Source organism: Plecotus auritus (genome assembly GCF_963455305.1).
Source record: "Plecotus auritus genome assembly, chromosome: 12".
Classification (NCBI taxonomy): Eukaryota; Metazoa; Chordata; class Mammalia; order Chiroptera; family Vespertilionidae; genus Plecotus; species Plecotus auritus.
The window spans coordinates 8,445,512-8,462,496 of record NC_137778.1 but is presented as its reverse complement, the minus strand read 5'-3'; the positions used below and the strand labels follow the sequence as shown (position 1 = coordinate 8,462,496).

At 41.3% G+C, this 16,985-nt stretch overlaps 1 protein-coding gene across 7 annotated transcripts in view; it reads right to left on the bottom strand.

Moving 5' to 3' along the window:
* Positions 1-16,985, bottom strand: part of MDM4 (MDM4 regulator of p53) — a 65,124-nt gene that overhangs the window by 20,066 nt on the left and 28,073 nt on the right. For 5 of the 7 annotated variants that reach the window (XR_013959467.1, XR_013959468.1, XR_013959469.1 and 2 more), the window contains 2 exons: positions 15,245-15,325; positions 4,422-12,674 (listed from right to left, as the gene is read on the bottom strand). The exons of 1 other annotated variant lie outside the window; for it this stretch is intronic. Coding sequence is in view for 2 of the 6 variants with exons in the window: in XM_080648886.1 (XP_080505012.1) it covers positions 12,102-12,674; positions 15,245-15,325 (654 nt within the window). In the remaining 4 variants the exon portion in view is untranslated. Of the gene's footprint in view, positions 1-4,421; positions 12,675-15,244; positions 15,326-16,985 lie in introns of those variants that run through there. One more of the 7 variants, XR_013959466.1, reaches the window with a different exon arrangement.

Genomic DNA, 16,985 nt, shown 5'->3' with positions numbered 1-16,985 from the left:
GGAAGGGAGAGGGAGGGAGAGAAACATCCATGATGAGAGAGAATCGTCATTGGGGGTTAAGCCTGCAACCTGGGCGTGTGACCTGACCAGGAATCGAACCCTGACCTCCTGGTTCATGGGTCGACACTCAACTACTGAACCACACTGGCCAGACTGCTAGTGATTCTTTAAAAGGTTCCTGATCGGGGAAAGAGCTGCAGCGTGAGAAGAGGCAAGATGGTCCCTAAGCCAAGCAATGCTTACCGCTTCCCCTCTGTGTCAAGTGAGAGTGTTGAAGAAGATGATCTGTAAGGACAATGTGAACATAAAGGTATTTTTTGTATGCTTTGCCCTAAACCTGGAATGGGTGCTCACTCCTCTCTCCCCTTTCTCCACATTGAAAGGTTTTCTGTGGGGGGCAGAACCATGTGAGTATTTGCCTAGCTGACACCTCGGTGTCCAGCAGATCCAAACAACCCAGCCCTAATCCCAGGACCTTGTCTCTAGCAATGTCCTACCGCTCCTCACCCGCCCCAAGCTTTCCATCACAGTGTGACTACACAGTGGTGCTGAGTGTGGCTCCTCCGCCAGCAACAGCAGCCTGAGTCACCTGAGAACCCAGCAGGAATGCCGACGATGGGGCCCACCCAGACCTACTGGCTGCAGCCGTTGGAAAAGGGGGCCCCCCGTGGTCTGCGGGCAAAGCCCTCCAGTGATTCTGATGCTTGCTGAGGGTTGAGAGCTGCTGCTCTGTAACAGGGGTCTTCACCTGGGTCCTCAGAGGGTTTTAGGGGTAGAGAAGCTTTTGGGGGTTTGCATATAACATGGTACATGTACATGTGTATACCCTTACCTTGGAGAGAGGAAGCAGAGCAGCCGCCTCTGGACCCCACACAAGTTATGAACCACTGCTCTGCTGATTGTTTCATAGTCAACACCCCCTTCTTTGGGGTTGTTGACTTAGACACAATGGTTTGAACCATGGACTGACCATGATGCTTAGTGACCTTGGACAAGTTATTAATTTCTCTAAGCCTTCAATACCTCAGGGAATAACAGATGGCAAGTCAGCACCTACTAAGTGTTCAGTCAGCACCTACTACGTGTTCAGTCAATGTATCTATTACTATTCTTTCCAGGCCCGTGGGCATGGCCTTAGGACTATCATTTACAGCTCATAGTTCTGGCCAGCACTCCAGTCTATTCTTAATACAACCAGAATGAGCTTTCAAAATGCAAATGAGGCCATGTCACACCCCTGCTTAAAATCCTTCCGTGGTGTCCATGGTTCTCCACTGCCTTCAGGAGAAGGCTCGAATTAATTAGCTTGGCATGTCACCCCTTCACCACCAGCCCCCTCAGCACTCCAGCCCCATCTCTGGTCACTTCTCCAACCTCGTCCTTACCTCCAGGACATGGAACTTATCCTTCTCCAATCAAGCCTCTCTCCTGCAGTCAGTCCTCTCATCTGCTGCTTCCTCAGTCCACGTGGAAAGTCTCTTGACCCTAGCTCCATTGCTGACCATAGGCAACCTGAGGGAGCTTCCTTACTCCCTGCCAGCACCCAGCAAGCTCTAGCTCATAGTTTATTGAACGAATTTCATTCCTGTCCTTTATTTTGAGGAGGAAAGAAAGCAAAAGGAAAACTTACTCAAACGAGTTCAAGCTTAGGGATGTATGTAGCAAGACACTCCCCTGGATCCCCAGGCCTATAATGACCTGACACCTTTCTAGTAGCACTAATTCTTTTTACACCTTTAGAGGTTGGATTTGTGCAAATTCGAGCAAATACTAGGCAATTTGTCTACTGTCACTAGTTTTAGCTTGCCTTTCTGGCCTGAGGACTACCTTCAACAAAGATGCTAAATCCGCAGCCCCAAGGTGAGGGGAATGCAAAACCCAGGAAATATGTTGTGCAGTTGGAATCATTAAAAAGTGCCTTAAAGAGGTCATACATGTGGGCAGAGCTGTGACAAGGAAGCTGGCCTCATCCTTGTCTCTAATGCGCCTCCTGCTTTTCATTTTTAAAATACTACCCCTGCTACTTCCAGTATCACATCCCCCACCACACCCCCAGGGCCTCCTCACACAGGCATATACTACATATTTCTTTTTGTTTTCATTTTAAACAAGAACTGTATCTACACAAGAAGCTTGACTTGAAGGGAAAACTATCTAGGATCCATTTCTTTTAGGGTAATTTATCCCTGAAGATAGACTGCCCTACATGTAGCAGCTTTGTACAGTTACAGAATTGTCCTTGGCTTTACAATGATGAGTTAGGTACAGACTTGGCCTGGAGAGGGCTCGCCTTAAATCACTCCAGACATCATGCAGGTCCTCTGTATTCTCTCACTGTCCAGGGCCCTTTGCGGGGGGCGGGGGGAGGAACCAACACAAAAAACATTAAAATTCTCCAATTGAACAAGGTATGCAAGGATTTTTATGTTGCTCTTTTTTTTGAGCAAAATAACTTACTGGATATAAAGATAAGAGCTGAATGAGCATGTCACTAGATGGGGGCGAGGGGGTATTTTCACAGAACCAGTATTTTAGTATTTTGCCCCATCCCATCTCCATTTGATGGTGATCAAAACATACCATTGGCCATTTAGTTTACAAAATGCACATGCTTGTGCGCACACATCAGTCACTTTATGTGCAATAAAGGGAAGAGCAAGAGGAGGATGAAAGCACGCTACGCAGTCGTGGTCGGGAAGTGGCGGACAGACTGCAGTTTTCTAATTGGTATCTTCTCGTCGGGAGGAGCCGAGCTCTGGAGTAAGGAGCAGTTCCCTTTGCTCAGCAGACACCTCCTGTCTGCTGCTGGAACACAATGGATCTTCACCCTCCACTTCAGCTGTGCACTGTTTCATTGATTGTCTGCCTATCAAGTCAGAATCCCACCTGCCTCATCCACAGACCCTGTCCTTCCCAATAGGCTTTCATTAGTTAACTACTACGTGGTGTGTGCCTCTTAATCTTTTTTATGTTTTTATTGATTTTTTAGAGAAAGGGAGAGGGATGGAAACATGGATGAGAGAAAACATTATTGATCAGCTGCCTCCTGCACACTTCCTACTGGGGATTGAGCCTGCAACCCGCAACCCAGATGTGTGCCCTGACCAGGAATTGAACCGGTGACCTGTTGGTTCCTGGGTCAATGCGCAACCACTGAGCCATGCTGGCCAGGCTTTGTTTTTTCTTTGAGTGGAAGGGAGGAGAGACAGAGAGAAACAGTGATGTGAGAGTGACACATCGATTGGTTGCCTCCCCCATACACTCCAGCGGGGGCCAGGGATCAAGCCTGCAACTAAGGCATGTGCCCTTGACTGAAATTGAACCCAGGACTCCTCAGTCCATGGGCCAATTCTCTAACCACTGAGCAACCGGCTAAGGCTGTGCCTCTTAAACTGCACCGTCGACCCATCCTGCCCCACAGCCTTCAAATTAGTATGATCCTTGTGCTCAGTCTTGACTCCTTCCCTGGGCTCTTCGGGCACCAGCATCTCCTCAGCTGCGGCTTCACAAGAGGTACCAGGTCCGCATGGAGTGAGCTCACAAGCAGCACCAGGCAGCCAAGGAGGGGTGCCTCCTACAGTGTGCAGCGGGCAGCAACCTGCAACTACTATGTGTGGCCATGAACGCAGGACAACTGGCCAGACCTTCCCTCATCGCAATGGCCTCAGTGCTGAGGGAACAGCCTTCGGAAAGCACGTGGGCCAGCAAGCTCTCTGTGGGCAGGCTCACCTTCCTGGAATCCCTCCAAACATAACCTGAAGGCCACAGGCCAGTGGCCTCCATGTAGCTCCTGAAAGGGAACACAGAATGTTGTGTTTTATGAGATTTCTTATATTTTGTTCCCTTTTCAAAGGGGGCTATAATCCCTGAAAGTTTAAGAACCACTGCTACAGTCCCTAGCAGATGCTAAGCAAGTGAATAAAGGTACCCTCAGTACCTTTGCACTTGACACAATTCACCTGGCACCTCTTTGTAAACTCGAGACAAATCCATCCTCACCACGTGAAACCTCTTCAATAGCAAAGCACGTGGACAAGCTGATATAATTGTGGACTCAGAAGAGTTCTGCATACACGTGTGCCTGGGGCTTGCTTAAACCACTCCGGACATGCAGGCACTCTATATTCTCTAGTTCTCAAGGTCTCTAGGGAGGGAAACCTCTACAATTCAGTTAAAAAATACTCTGCAAATGTTTGAGGTTTCCTTCAGAATTGGGAACCTAAAAATGAAATATAATGACTCTATAGCTAACTGGGGGAAAATATCAAAAATTGTTGTTTGACTATAACAACTTCTATGGCAAAAGCTATTCTCTTCGTCCCCAAATCAGACCAACGATCATATGTCAAAACAGGAAATGAGATTGTGCTGTATACAAACCAAATACCCTATTTCCCCAATAATGACACCACAAAATGGCAAATGAAAAGTATTTATTACACAAAGCACGACAGAATCAACAGTATTAAAAGCATTACATAGTGCAAATACAAGAGACGCAGGGCTATTAACTCAGTGGACTTACAGAGACCAGGCGGGCACACGACAGTCTCCTTCCCTCGCTCCAGTGAGCTGGCCACTATTCAAAGCTATTCAGAATCGCCATTTTCTCCCCCTTTATGAAAATGCCAGAGCTTGGTCTCCAAGGGCATGACAACTTCTAAGATCTTATTCAAGGCAGTTACACTAGATTACGTTGCTCCCCCACGGTTAATCCCAGATCCCAACAAACTATGAGGTACAAAGAGAAAAACGGTGGTGTAGAAAGGTCGAGACTGGACTCACGGTGGTGGAATAATCTTACTCCTCATCTCTGAGAGGCACTTCAGAGCGTCCAGCTATAACCTCAGGAGAGTCCCATTCACAGGCTGCTTAAGACCCTACCTTGCCAAGTGCCAAGGGGCCAGAAATGTTCCATTCCCCTTTGAGTACATCCTCCACTACTTTTATAAGGGAAAGAAAAACCAAAGGAGACATTTTGATTCTTATCAAAAGAAAATGAAAAAACAATGCCACCTAGAGGAGAAAGAGACAACAATCCCCCGGAAGAGGGAAGGCTGACCTCAATTTCTTAATGCTGAGACGGGGGAGCTCATTGCCCTGTTCCCCCATGGCACACACCAAGGGAACTGCAGTCACAAACTGTGTAACATCAGTAACTCAGATGTCACAGCTTCCCTTCCTTATTGCTAGAATCCACCAACTAACTGCAACAGAAACATTCCGGGGACTGACTGGAAAAGCAGAATCTTATCTAAAGACGTGGTACACAGAAGGCCTTTGGTGTAAAAGCAACACCCAAGAGTAGAGAATAACTTTGAGCTCCAAGGGAAAAATAATAAGGAGGGGGAACTGTCTGACACCACGCTAATCACTGCTAAGTCAACAGAGAACTAAAAACGCCTTGCTATAAGAAATTAGATGCCCCGACAAACTCTTGGTTCTATAATATCAATTTTCAATAAAGCATTTGCCAAATTCCAGCAACTGTTCTGAGAAAGGAATTGCTGATAGCGCTATTTGGCTCTTTTAGGTCCCTGACCTGTTCTGCCTCCAGGAAATGAGGAATTCTACTTCCTGTGCTCTGCTCCCAGATAAGGAAAACCATCTGCAGAAGTAGCACCTTGAATTTCAGATAAGCTACCAAGAAATAACTGACTAGCTTTTCTGCAGATACAACTCTTTCTCTGTAACATTTTTAGCCATTTGAAAAGCTCTTTGGGGGAAATAAGAGATCAACTGAAGGACTTGTATGCATGCATATAAGAGTAACCAACGGATGCAAAACATTGGGGGGTGAGGGCATGTATGGCAGTGGGGTGGGGGGGGCAATGGTAAGATATGTACACATATAATACCTTAATAAAAATTTGAAAAAAAAAAAAAGAATAAAAGGTAATTATGTAAGGAAATGTTAAAAAAAATAAATAAAAACAAAGTAAATTTAAAAAAAAAGAAAAGCTCTTGATAGAGGTACAATGAATCAAAGTATAGATTTATTATATTTCCTTTAACAATGCTACATTCACCAATAACAGCATTAGTTGGGACTGCATGCTCATTCCATCAAAACACCTTAAAATGCTCATGGGACATTCTCCCACAGAAGGAAAGAGCTGGTAGCTCCCATAAAGGAAGGCTATGGCAATGGCAAACAAGAAAAGCTGTCAAAGAAAGGACACTTCAAAGCAATTCGGAAAAACCACTACCTCAGACACCCATTTTCAGTTTAGGGTCCTCAGTATTTCTCCTCCTATGTGAAACCACAACTCCGCTAATCACAAATCCGGGCAATTCCAGCAACGTAGCCTCCACACGCCCTATGGCAGTGCAAAATCCCAGGCATCTGCAAACAGTGTACACTTCACTTTTGGCACAGGCAAGAGCATGCAGGGTCCCTACCCTTTGACCTGCAGATTTTAATCACAGCTAGTTTCTAATCTAGACCCATTTTTAGCAAAAGTATCATCAATCTTGACACTGTGTGTGCACGCATGGACACCCATGCATGGGAGAACCATCAATATGAGCTCTTCTTTAGAACATGGGTCTGAACAACTGAAGCTGATACTGTTTAAACAGAAAACAAGATTCACAGTATCTAAAGCCACATATACTTTCAGTTCACATAACTCTGCATAATAAAAACCAGAGAGCTGGTTAACAAGACTCCTCCTTTCTAAAGAGAACCAAGAGGTAACTCTAGAAGCATTGTAGAACCCAAGCTCTACCAGTCACCAACTTCTCATTAATGACTTCTCAAAGGAGCCAACAGTGCTTTGAACTGGCATTTAAAAAGCTACAAATGATCATCATCTTTAAAAATAAATTCTTACAAACAAAATAATGTCACACAAAGCATTATACACATCTAAATACATATACATTATTAAAACACAACTGCATATTTCAAATGCTTGGCAGTGATTCCATTTTACATTAGAAAAGTTCATGGCGGGTTGCAGGCTAGTGTGGCTGGACGCCAATCCATTATTCAAGCTTGGACAGGGAACCTATGCCAGTCCAGACGGACTGTGGAGAAATGGTTATGTTATTGTAAAGGCTTGGTCTGATTATTTTAATAAAGACTGATTTAAGTATCAAGTACAGAAGCATATCAAATGTAAGTACAGTGCAAGTATAATGAGTTAATATGAAAGGACGGGAGACATTTTTAACTATAATCTAGAAATTTGCTTGGCTTTTGTAAGGATTTGTCATCGATGCTCTGAACTTTTTGTCCAGGATAACATGATCATAAATATTAATTTAAATAACAAAAACAAGAAATGTGCTAATGTGGGATGATTTCATTAATCACAAGTCTAAGGCACAATACAACAGATACCATAAACTCCACTGACACCTACTTTAACAGGCTCTTTCCTCTCAATCCGGATTTCAACTCAAGCATGGCCTATACGGAGACCATATAATTTAACATCCCAATGAAGGCATCTGAGTGAAAGGGAAGAGATGAAGATAGCATGCTCAAAAATGGGAGTAAACTGGCACCATTTCCAACAAATCAGAGTATATGATCACTCTAAACAAATGGTAGTGTTTGAAGTCAAGAATTTATCTCACAGTAGTAAACAGCAAAGACTTCACCGACAAATGCTTGCAGTGGCAGTGAGTAAAATGTACCTGTAACACAGTGGCAGTGAAAAAAGAACAGTATCGGAAACAGATGAAGACGGCCTAGTTTCTGCACGTGAGGAATTGCTGATTGCACTATTTGGCCCTTTTAAGATTCCTGGCCCATTCTACCCTCACGAAATAAGGAACTCCGCTTCTTGTGCTATACTCCCAAAAGACACTGAGTAAGGATCCTGGGTAAAGGAAAAACCATTTGCAGAAGCAGCATCTTGGATTTCAGATAAGGTACCAAGAAATACTGCAGATACACTTCTCTGTAGCATTTCAGTCACTCAAAAGGCTCCATAAAGGCACAGTAAGCCCAAGTGTAGGTTTATTCTATTTTCAGCTCAAGGATCTTCTAAGCAAAGTACTCGGTACTAACGGGAACAGTGAAAAACCCGGGTGAACAAGGGGAAGAGGAGGAAAACTGAGTATCACTGGATGATTCTGGGCCAGGCTGTACCAAAATTAGCATCTGACTATCTACAAACACAAATAATATTTTAAGTTTTTTTTAAGTTTTCTAAAATACTGCAACTTAACATAAGGAGAATAACAGGATACTAGTGTGGATCCCCAACCCTCCCTGCCTCTTAAGTTATCACTTGCAAAAACACTTGACTGAAAAAAATAAAACTGAGGGCTGTTAAACTAACATGAAGAGAGGAGTATTGGGGGGAAAATAGGGAGGAAAATAATTTATCTCTCTCAAGTTTTAGAACATTTACCATAGCCTAACAAAATATTAAACTCAGAGGATTAGTTCCATTTATTGGGGGGGCGGGGGGAGAGAAACACCTTGTCCCTAATGCCTAGAGGCAGACTTTTGAGCATCATTCACCTAGAAGGAACAATTCTGGAGAAAATGCTTTAGGTTCCCCTGACACCTTTCCTTGTCCTCCCAATGGGAGGAATAATTTATCTGACATTATAAGAAAGCCTGACATTTCCTGGGCCTTCTCTCTTCTGGGAAAAAGTGTTAAAAGCCACGATTCTCTGTAAAGTTCAATTTTGGCTGCTAAGTCATATCCTCTAGTACTTTAACGTTATTGGTTGTTCCAAATTCAAAAAAGCACCACCATTTAAATATTTAATAAATAATGAGAAGTAATAATGGCTTAAAGATTTACTGCAAGTTGGTTTAAGCTAGTTTAGATTTGGATTCTAGTTCTGGCTCTGTGACTTTCACTCACTAGTCCTCTGACCTTTTGTCTCACGTGCAATATAAAAGAGGTTGAGTACATACTCCAGTTTTTAAATTCTCCAACTTTAACAAAACTTACCCTCTAGAAATTAAATACGATGCTAAATAAAGGGAATTCATTTTACTTCCTATACCTGGAAAACCCCTTTCTTTAAGGGCAAGACTTCCAAAAGTGTGGTCTGTGGCCCACTATACCAGCTTCCAGGAACACCTGTTCAAATGGAAATCCTTGGCCCAGACCAAAGGATCAGTGTATGTTTGTGATTTGAGGAAGGGGAGGGGGGGTTGGGAAGAGGGTGTTTGTGTGAGCTAATCTTTTAAAACAAGTCATGTAGGTGATTCTTAAGATCCTTACATTTGGTAATTCTAAGGCCTTGCTCTTCAAACTGACATATTGGTAACCCTGGGCATAAACCAAGATTTTTTCCTTGGGAAAAGTAGACAGGGATATCTATAAGGAAATCAAGTTAAAGATTTTTAATTACCATATGTACAGTCCAAAGATTTATATGCTCAGATAAAAACTGTTCAGATCTAACACTTCTCTTTAATACTTTCCTTTGCACAATCACCACACTCCCTATTTTCAAAAGACTGCCTCTCACACAACTAGAATTTTCCTATGGGGCACTGCCTCACAATGCCCCCCAAAAACCAACAACACAAAGACAAAAAACATACCAAAAAACTCAGAGAACTTTCAAAAGAGCACAGAGTGCAGTAAAGAGAGCTATGAGAATTCTAGCCTTATCTTTCTATCTCAGAACTGTAATTGAGATGGTTGTGCCAGAAGTGTATGTTAATCCATTTAATTAAAAAGTCAAGATTTTTTGGACACAAATCAACTTTAATGGAGGGTACCTCTAGAACCCATGAACCCGAGCGGGAGAGGACAAAGAGATCAAGTCCTAAAGAGAAGAGAACCACTCGCAGACGGAGACTCAGATACAGCAGAGATAGTTGAAGTTGAGTCGATCCCAGAAGATGATGATGGCTCACAAGCAAGAAGAGTGAGTCCGTCAATGTCTATTGCATCAAGTTATGAGGCAGAAAGTATTGAACAAGTTCATCAAATTCTAGACCCAGTGTCAACTCGTTCAACTAAGGACACAACTGCAACACTCACAGTACTCAACCAGTTATCTGAGTCACTTAAAGATATTCAGTCCCGGCTTACAGTTATAGAGTCCAAATATGACAAGAGGTTTGACAAGCTTGAGGAAATTCTACAAGCTATCAAAGTCAAAACTGAGCAAACGGGGTTTTCAAGAATTGTTGGGTCAAAAATAGACGGTAATATAGTTGACTTCAGACCAGGACTAAATCCTCAGCCTATGCAGCCTAAACAACAAGGCACCATACCAGCGGCTACAGGAGAATCAGCAAATCCTTCTAAAGCAATTCTCGATTTCATCCATGATATCTAATATAGGTCATTAAATCATGCACGCTCTGAAAATAATAAGAAAAAAAAAAAGTCAAGATTTTTTGACTGAAAGTTAAGTCTGGTTTGGCTCATTAACTTTGAGAACAGGCTTTGCCCGTTTATATGACGGAACATTTTCTACAAATTCCATCATCTCTATCTGCAGCTCCAAGTCTTTGATAAAAATATCTTTAAAGCACATACACAATGTACTGGATAGTATATCCTCTGAAAGTACTTAAACATTTTTTTAAATATACCTTTACTGATTTCAGAGAGGGAGGAGGAGAGATTGAAGCCATCAATGATGAGAGAATCATTGACTGGCTGCCTCCTGCACGCCCCCTACTGGAGATTGAGCCCACAACCCAGGCATGTGCCCTTGACTAGAATCGAACCCAGAACCTTTCAGTCGGCAGGCCAATTCTCTGTCCAGAGCCTAACCAGCTAGGGCAAAAATTTATTCTTAAAATTCAGATGTCCGATTAAACATGTGCCAAAAGGAAAACTAATCTAGGGCGAGAGCCGTGAAATGGTAGGACTGCCTGGAAAGGGGCACAGGGAATATTCTAAGGTGACAGGTGTTCTTCTAGAGCTTGGTTTGGGTAGTTACATGTCTACAGAAGGGAACACTATTGTTTGCTAATTGTACCTCAATTTTCAAAATGTGCAAAAGATTACATATACTTTCAAAATTATTTTAGGTGTCTGTTAGCAAAAAATGTTAGCATTATTCTCAGCACACATGGAAGAAATCTGTTTTCTAAGACTTTTCTTTTGGCTTCTCTGAACCATGCAGCCTGATTGCCAACATATAAAGTGATCTATAGCACTACATAACTTGACTAATTGGATTCTTTTTTCCCATTGTTAGCTTTGCTATATTTCTAATAGCCACCTGGGTTTAGATGCCTAAGAACATTCCTTAACAGCATAAGGAACAGAGTCAATAATATTGTAATAAGTATAAATGATGTCAGGTGAGGGTACTAGACTTATGGGAGGATGTAATCACTATGCCATACACCTGAAGCTAATATAATATTGAAAGTCAACTGTAATTGAATTAAAAATTAACATTCCCAAACAGAAAATAGAAAATAAAATTAACTAAAGAAATGTTAATCTTCAAGTAATTTAGTAAATGAACATATTTTTGTTTATACTGGTAGTTGCTCCCTCTCAGATACTAATTTTTTTTATCCTCACCCAAGGATCTTTTTTTAAGTGTGTTTTTTTTTTTTAAATTGATTTCAGAGAGAAGGGAGAGGGAGAAAGAGAAATATCAATAATGAGAAGGATTGAGCCCACAACCCGGACATGTGTCCTGACCAGGAATCGAATTGTGACCTCCTGGTACATGGGTTGACGCTCAACCACTGGGTGAGGATTTTTTTTTTTTTTTAATTATTGATTATAGAGAGAACGGAAGGGGGAGAGAAACAAGGATCAGTTTCCTCCTGTATGTGCCCCAACTAGGGATTGAACCGGCCACCTTGGTATGTGCCCTGATCAGGAATTGAACCCATGATCCTTCAGTACACAGGATGGCATCCAATCAACTGAGCCACACCAACCAGGGCCCAGATCCTCAGCTCTGAAGGGAGGATGAAGTGATTAACATCTTTTCAAGCTGAGTCCCCAAATTAAGTCTAGTTCTAAAGAACTCATTCTCAATTTCCATATATTTATACAAGCAAAAATGTTCTGAAACATGACCTTTACATGAATAAATAAACAATGGATCAGACTGGACGAAGATGCCCAAGACTGACGTTTTGAATACATGACCTGACCCTGTTAATAGTTTTAAAATTCACTGATTCACAGCTATGCTATAAAAACCCTAATAACCAAATGAATCTCTTTCTTGCACGCAGGGCATGAGGCCCCAGTCTTCTTTAATCTTCTGGCACACGGAAAACAAGTGACAAGATGGCTCGTCCTTCCATGAATAATGTTCCCGTCACGTGGTCTTTTCTCACATACACTACATGGCTTCAGAAGATTCCGGCAATCCTCCATGCTTCCTGTCACTGTTCTCTGCTTGAAAAGGTTAGCCGATTGTTCTCCCATGCTTGACACAGTCTCTTGACTTTCAGAATTGTGTGCCAAATCCAAGAACTCCATAGAGTTGCAGGGATCAAAGAGTTTGGGGTTTTCTTCTTTTTTATATGTATCTTTAGGTATAACAACTGGAGCTGATATGGTTCTGCGGCAATCAGGGATATCAATTCCTTCATTTTCCTTCTCTTCGGGTATGGCAGTGATATCAGAAGTGGAGAGAGAATGGGTTAACTTAGAACAATCTGAATACCAATCTTTCCTCAAGGCCCAGCACCGAAAACAGTACCTCTTGCTTGGAGAGTTAAATTTCTTGCACTCAGTACACTGCCACTCATCCTACAAAGGGAAGTGCAGCCAATTAATATTCAGTGGGGAACATGATGCTGAGAAAAAGGGAAGGTGGGCCAAACTCTCATCATCTCACTAAGCTACTGAGAGCCCAGACAGTCCAAACCACAGGTCTAGCCTAGAATTAAAATACATTGTACAGCCACTTTGATAGTGACACAAATGCCAATTCAAGCCAAAATTTAATATAGCAATCTTTTTTAAAAGTTACATTAATTATTTTGGCTTTCTAGTATGAATGGAATTTACTTTGTTTGCTTTTCTGCTTTCTTTTTAGGTCATTTCTCTTTTTACAACTAACACTTATGTTGAGAGGCTAAAGAATGAAGAGATACTACTGTCATTCTTTTCTACTATTTAAGGAATGTTATAAAATCTGGCAAAAAAAGCTACAATTGTGAGATTTAGAAACTACTAACTTATTTATTCATGCTTTCTCACTGCTCTCAGGATCTTAGGTAGCTAACTGTATGCCTAAATCACACCCTCAAAAAATGAATGTTCTAAAAGAAAAAAAAAATGTTCTTGACCTTGAATGCCAAGTAAGTTTTTCCTAGTTCTCCATATTAAAATTAAGAGATACTAGAGCTCGCCCTAACCGGTTTGGCTCAGTGGATAGAGCGTCGGCCTGCGGACTGAAGGGTCCCAGGTTCGATTCCAGTCAAGGGCATGTACCTGGGTTGCGGGCACATCCCCAGTAGGGGGCGTGCAGGAGGCAGCTGATCGATGTCTCTCTCTCATCGATGTTTCTAACTCTCTATCCCTCTCTCTTCCTCTCTGTAAAAAAATCAATAAAATATATATATATAAAAAAAAAAGAGAGAGAGAGATACTAGAGCTCAATAAATTTTACATGACTTGCTTAGTTCAAAGGAACAAGTCCAGAGTATTTAATGTGATCATAGCCTGGCTTTCACAGGATCAATGATTTGACTGACTTGACTGTTTTCAGAATGAAGATAAATCAAGCACTTCAAGTTTAGAAGTTATAACTCAATTGCCTAGACCCGTGGTCGGCAAACTGCGGCTCGCGAGCCACATGCGGTTCTTTGGCCCCTTGAGTGTGGCTCTTCCACAAAATACCACGGCCTGGGCGAGTCTATTTTGAAGAAGTGGCACTAGAAGAAGTTTAAGTTTAAAAAATTTGGCTCTTAAAAGAAATTTCAATCGTCATTCTGTTGATATTTGGCTAATGAGTTTGCCGACCACTGGCCTAGACCAAGAAGCAGGGACACAACCATTTGTTAAACTGGGATGTTCACTAGAGAGTCTCAAAACATTCTTGTGCCAGCTGAAGATCCTCAGCTCTCGTATGAGTACTACACAAATACTCAAAGGAACTTCATAAAGATTTGGAATTCATAACTGATGGTGTGTCATAGTCTAATTGGCATCGACTTTTCTAGTAGTACATAAAACAATAGGGTTGCCCTAACAGGTTTGGCTCAGTGGATAGAGCGCTGGCCTGCGGACTCAAGGGTCCCAGGTTCGATTCCAGTCAGAGCATGTACCTTGGTTGTGGGCACATCCCCAGTGGGGAGTGTGCAGGAGGCAGCTGATCGATGTTTCTCTCTCATCGATGTTTCTAACTCTCTATCCCTCTCCCTTCCTCTCTGTAAAAAAAAAATCAGTAAAATATATTTTTAAAAAAACACACAATAGGGTTTATTAAAGTCAATGTCATCTTTGATTTGATAAAATACGGTCTATTTGCTTAATAGGTTTTCTTGGTCCAAATAGCCATAGAAGTCTGATGAAGATGGAAACACTTAACCCTGCTACCTGTATTACGGTCAAGAACACTTAATGGATCAATATATTCCACCTTATTACCTATCTATGCACAGATAGATAATTTGCAATGAATTACCATAATGGTCAATAGTGGCGGGGTGGGGTTGGGAGAGGAATCAACACCAGAGACAACCTAAAATTTTTCCTATCCCCAAGCAGCAAAAAGTAAAATCAACCTCCTTATCCTTCCCTTACCGCCCCTCTTTTTTCTAGTGAGTTAGCTGAGAGGAACACTAAAAGGAAAATGGGGACCTAGCATGAAAATAGAAAAATTAGGAACACATTTGAGTCTAAACATTAGTTGTTAATTGGTGACAAATCCATAACTATTACTTAAAAGCTTAATAATAAATCATTTATTAGCCCTCAATTAATATAAACCTGTATGGAAACAGCCTTTCCATTTCTTTTTAAGAAAATATTAAAAATATGATTTTTATACCAACAAAAAATTTTAGATAGCTTGTAAGTCTATCTTTGGCACTGCAGAGGTGCTAGTGGGAAAAGCAGTGCAGTACTATTCTGAATAACTGTACCCACTGCATTGTGTCCAGTTTTTATAGCAGGAGAAAGGCACTCAGAGAGGCATTAAAGTCATCCCTTTTCAACTCATCTCTTCTCAAATTCTAATAAAAACCTCTAACAAAATGTAAAGAAACCAACATCTCTTAACACCCAGGAAAGGTAAACAAAAATGGGGGGGGAAATAGCATTCTTCACAGTGAACTGTTGGAACATTACCGTCTCAGACTAGAGAAGCGTACCTCAGAGGCAACCTCTACATCAGTATCATCACATATGGACTTAGAGTCCTCAAGGTCATCACTTTTTCCCACTTCAATCACCTGTGACAGCAAAGATATCTCATTAGTGAGGTTTACCTATTTCACATGAGTTTATTACCTGAGAACCGAAAAGATGAAAGAGCTTCAATTTAAAGCTCATATCCTGCCTCCATCATTAACACTTTAAAAGGAGATAGCCTAAATATGAGACCAAAAATGATTCTGTACACACCTAGCACCCAGAAAAGAGAGGGTGCCCTCAATTATGACTTTAAAAAAAAAAAAAAAAAAAAAAAAAGCCCTCACTGGGATGCCTCAGCTACTTGGGTGTCATCCTGCGCACTGAAAGGTTGCTGGTTTGACTCCAAGGCACACGCTGGGGTTGTGGATTCGGTCCCTGGCAGGAGGCGTGCAGGAGGCAGCTGATCGCTCGATCAAGTCAATCAATCAACCTCTCCAAAAATCAATAAAAAATCTTTAAAAAACAACAACAGTATCAGAGTAGAAAAGTCACAAATTATTAAATGTGGAAATTTATCTTGGGAATCTAGGTAGGCAATGTAAAAGCAGTGTATAAAATAAGAAATTTAGATGTGAAAAATGACAACAAAGTATTTTAAAATGTTATTCTTCATATTCAAAAGTACAACTAGTTATGTAATACTCTGGCTGTCCTATAAAAACATGCCTACAGTCCAGGAAACAACAAGAAATGTGGGAAGTGTCTTCTAAATTTTATAATTTAGAATTTAAAATTCTAAAAATTAAAACCTTAGTTTTATGACACAGTATGTGGAACAAAACCAATTATATACAATTATGACCCTCTGTATAGCAACTTTGTCACAATAGTTTAAGTATTTTAAGTCCCATCTCTCTATATAAGTTTCCAAATGTCAGCTAGCCACTTGCATTCCCTTCTAATGCTACCCATATAACTAGTCTAAGAGAACCCAACTATCTATCTGCCCACCACAAACACACAGGACATCCCTTTCAGGAACCAAAATTACTATGAAAATCTCTTAAATTAAAAGAATGATCCAATATAGTTCTGTTTTTTGCTCTATTTATTCAGTGGATATTTATGAGGTTCTTGACCATGTCAGGCACTGGGACCTGCTTCCCAATTTATTTTTAGACTTGAACACATGTTTGTATGACTCTTCATCTTGGTGTATTCCCACTATGTACTCAAGAATTCTAGCTCCCTCTTTCCTCCTATTTAAAATCTATAATGGAAAAACTCATCTATTTCCCTTTGGGTATAAAATGGTTATGAAATCTATTGACACATCCAAGAAATACGATTTTTTTCTCTCTACAGGCTATTGTGGCCATTTAGAACCTTGCATTGTTAGCAACACAAAGTCTCCAGAAGAAAAAAACTATACAATGACAAACTAGGCAAGCAGGAAAAGTGTTGATTATTGCTTCTAACAAAGGAGGAGTTTTACCCATGGAGTCCTAGTCTATTTTTAACACGTTAAGTGCCCAATCAGTCACCAGTGACTGACACTATACATTCCATCCGGAAGACAAAACAGGCTGGGCGCTTAACGTGTTAAGGCAGCGTTGGTTAACTGAGTGTGAACCCTAAAATTAGATATAGAAAAATACTAAGAAAGGGGGTGGGGTGATTATGTGAGTCATTTGTTGTATAAGGCAGAATAGTATGTCACGTCACCAGATATGAATAGAGTATACTACACACACATAA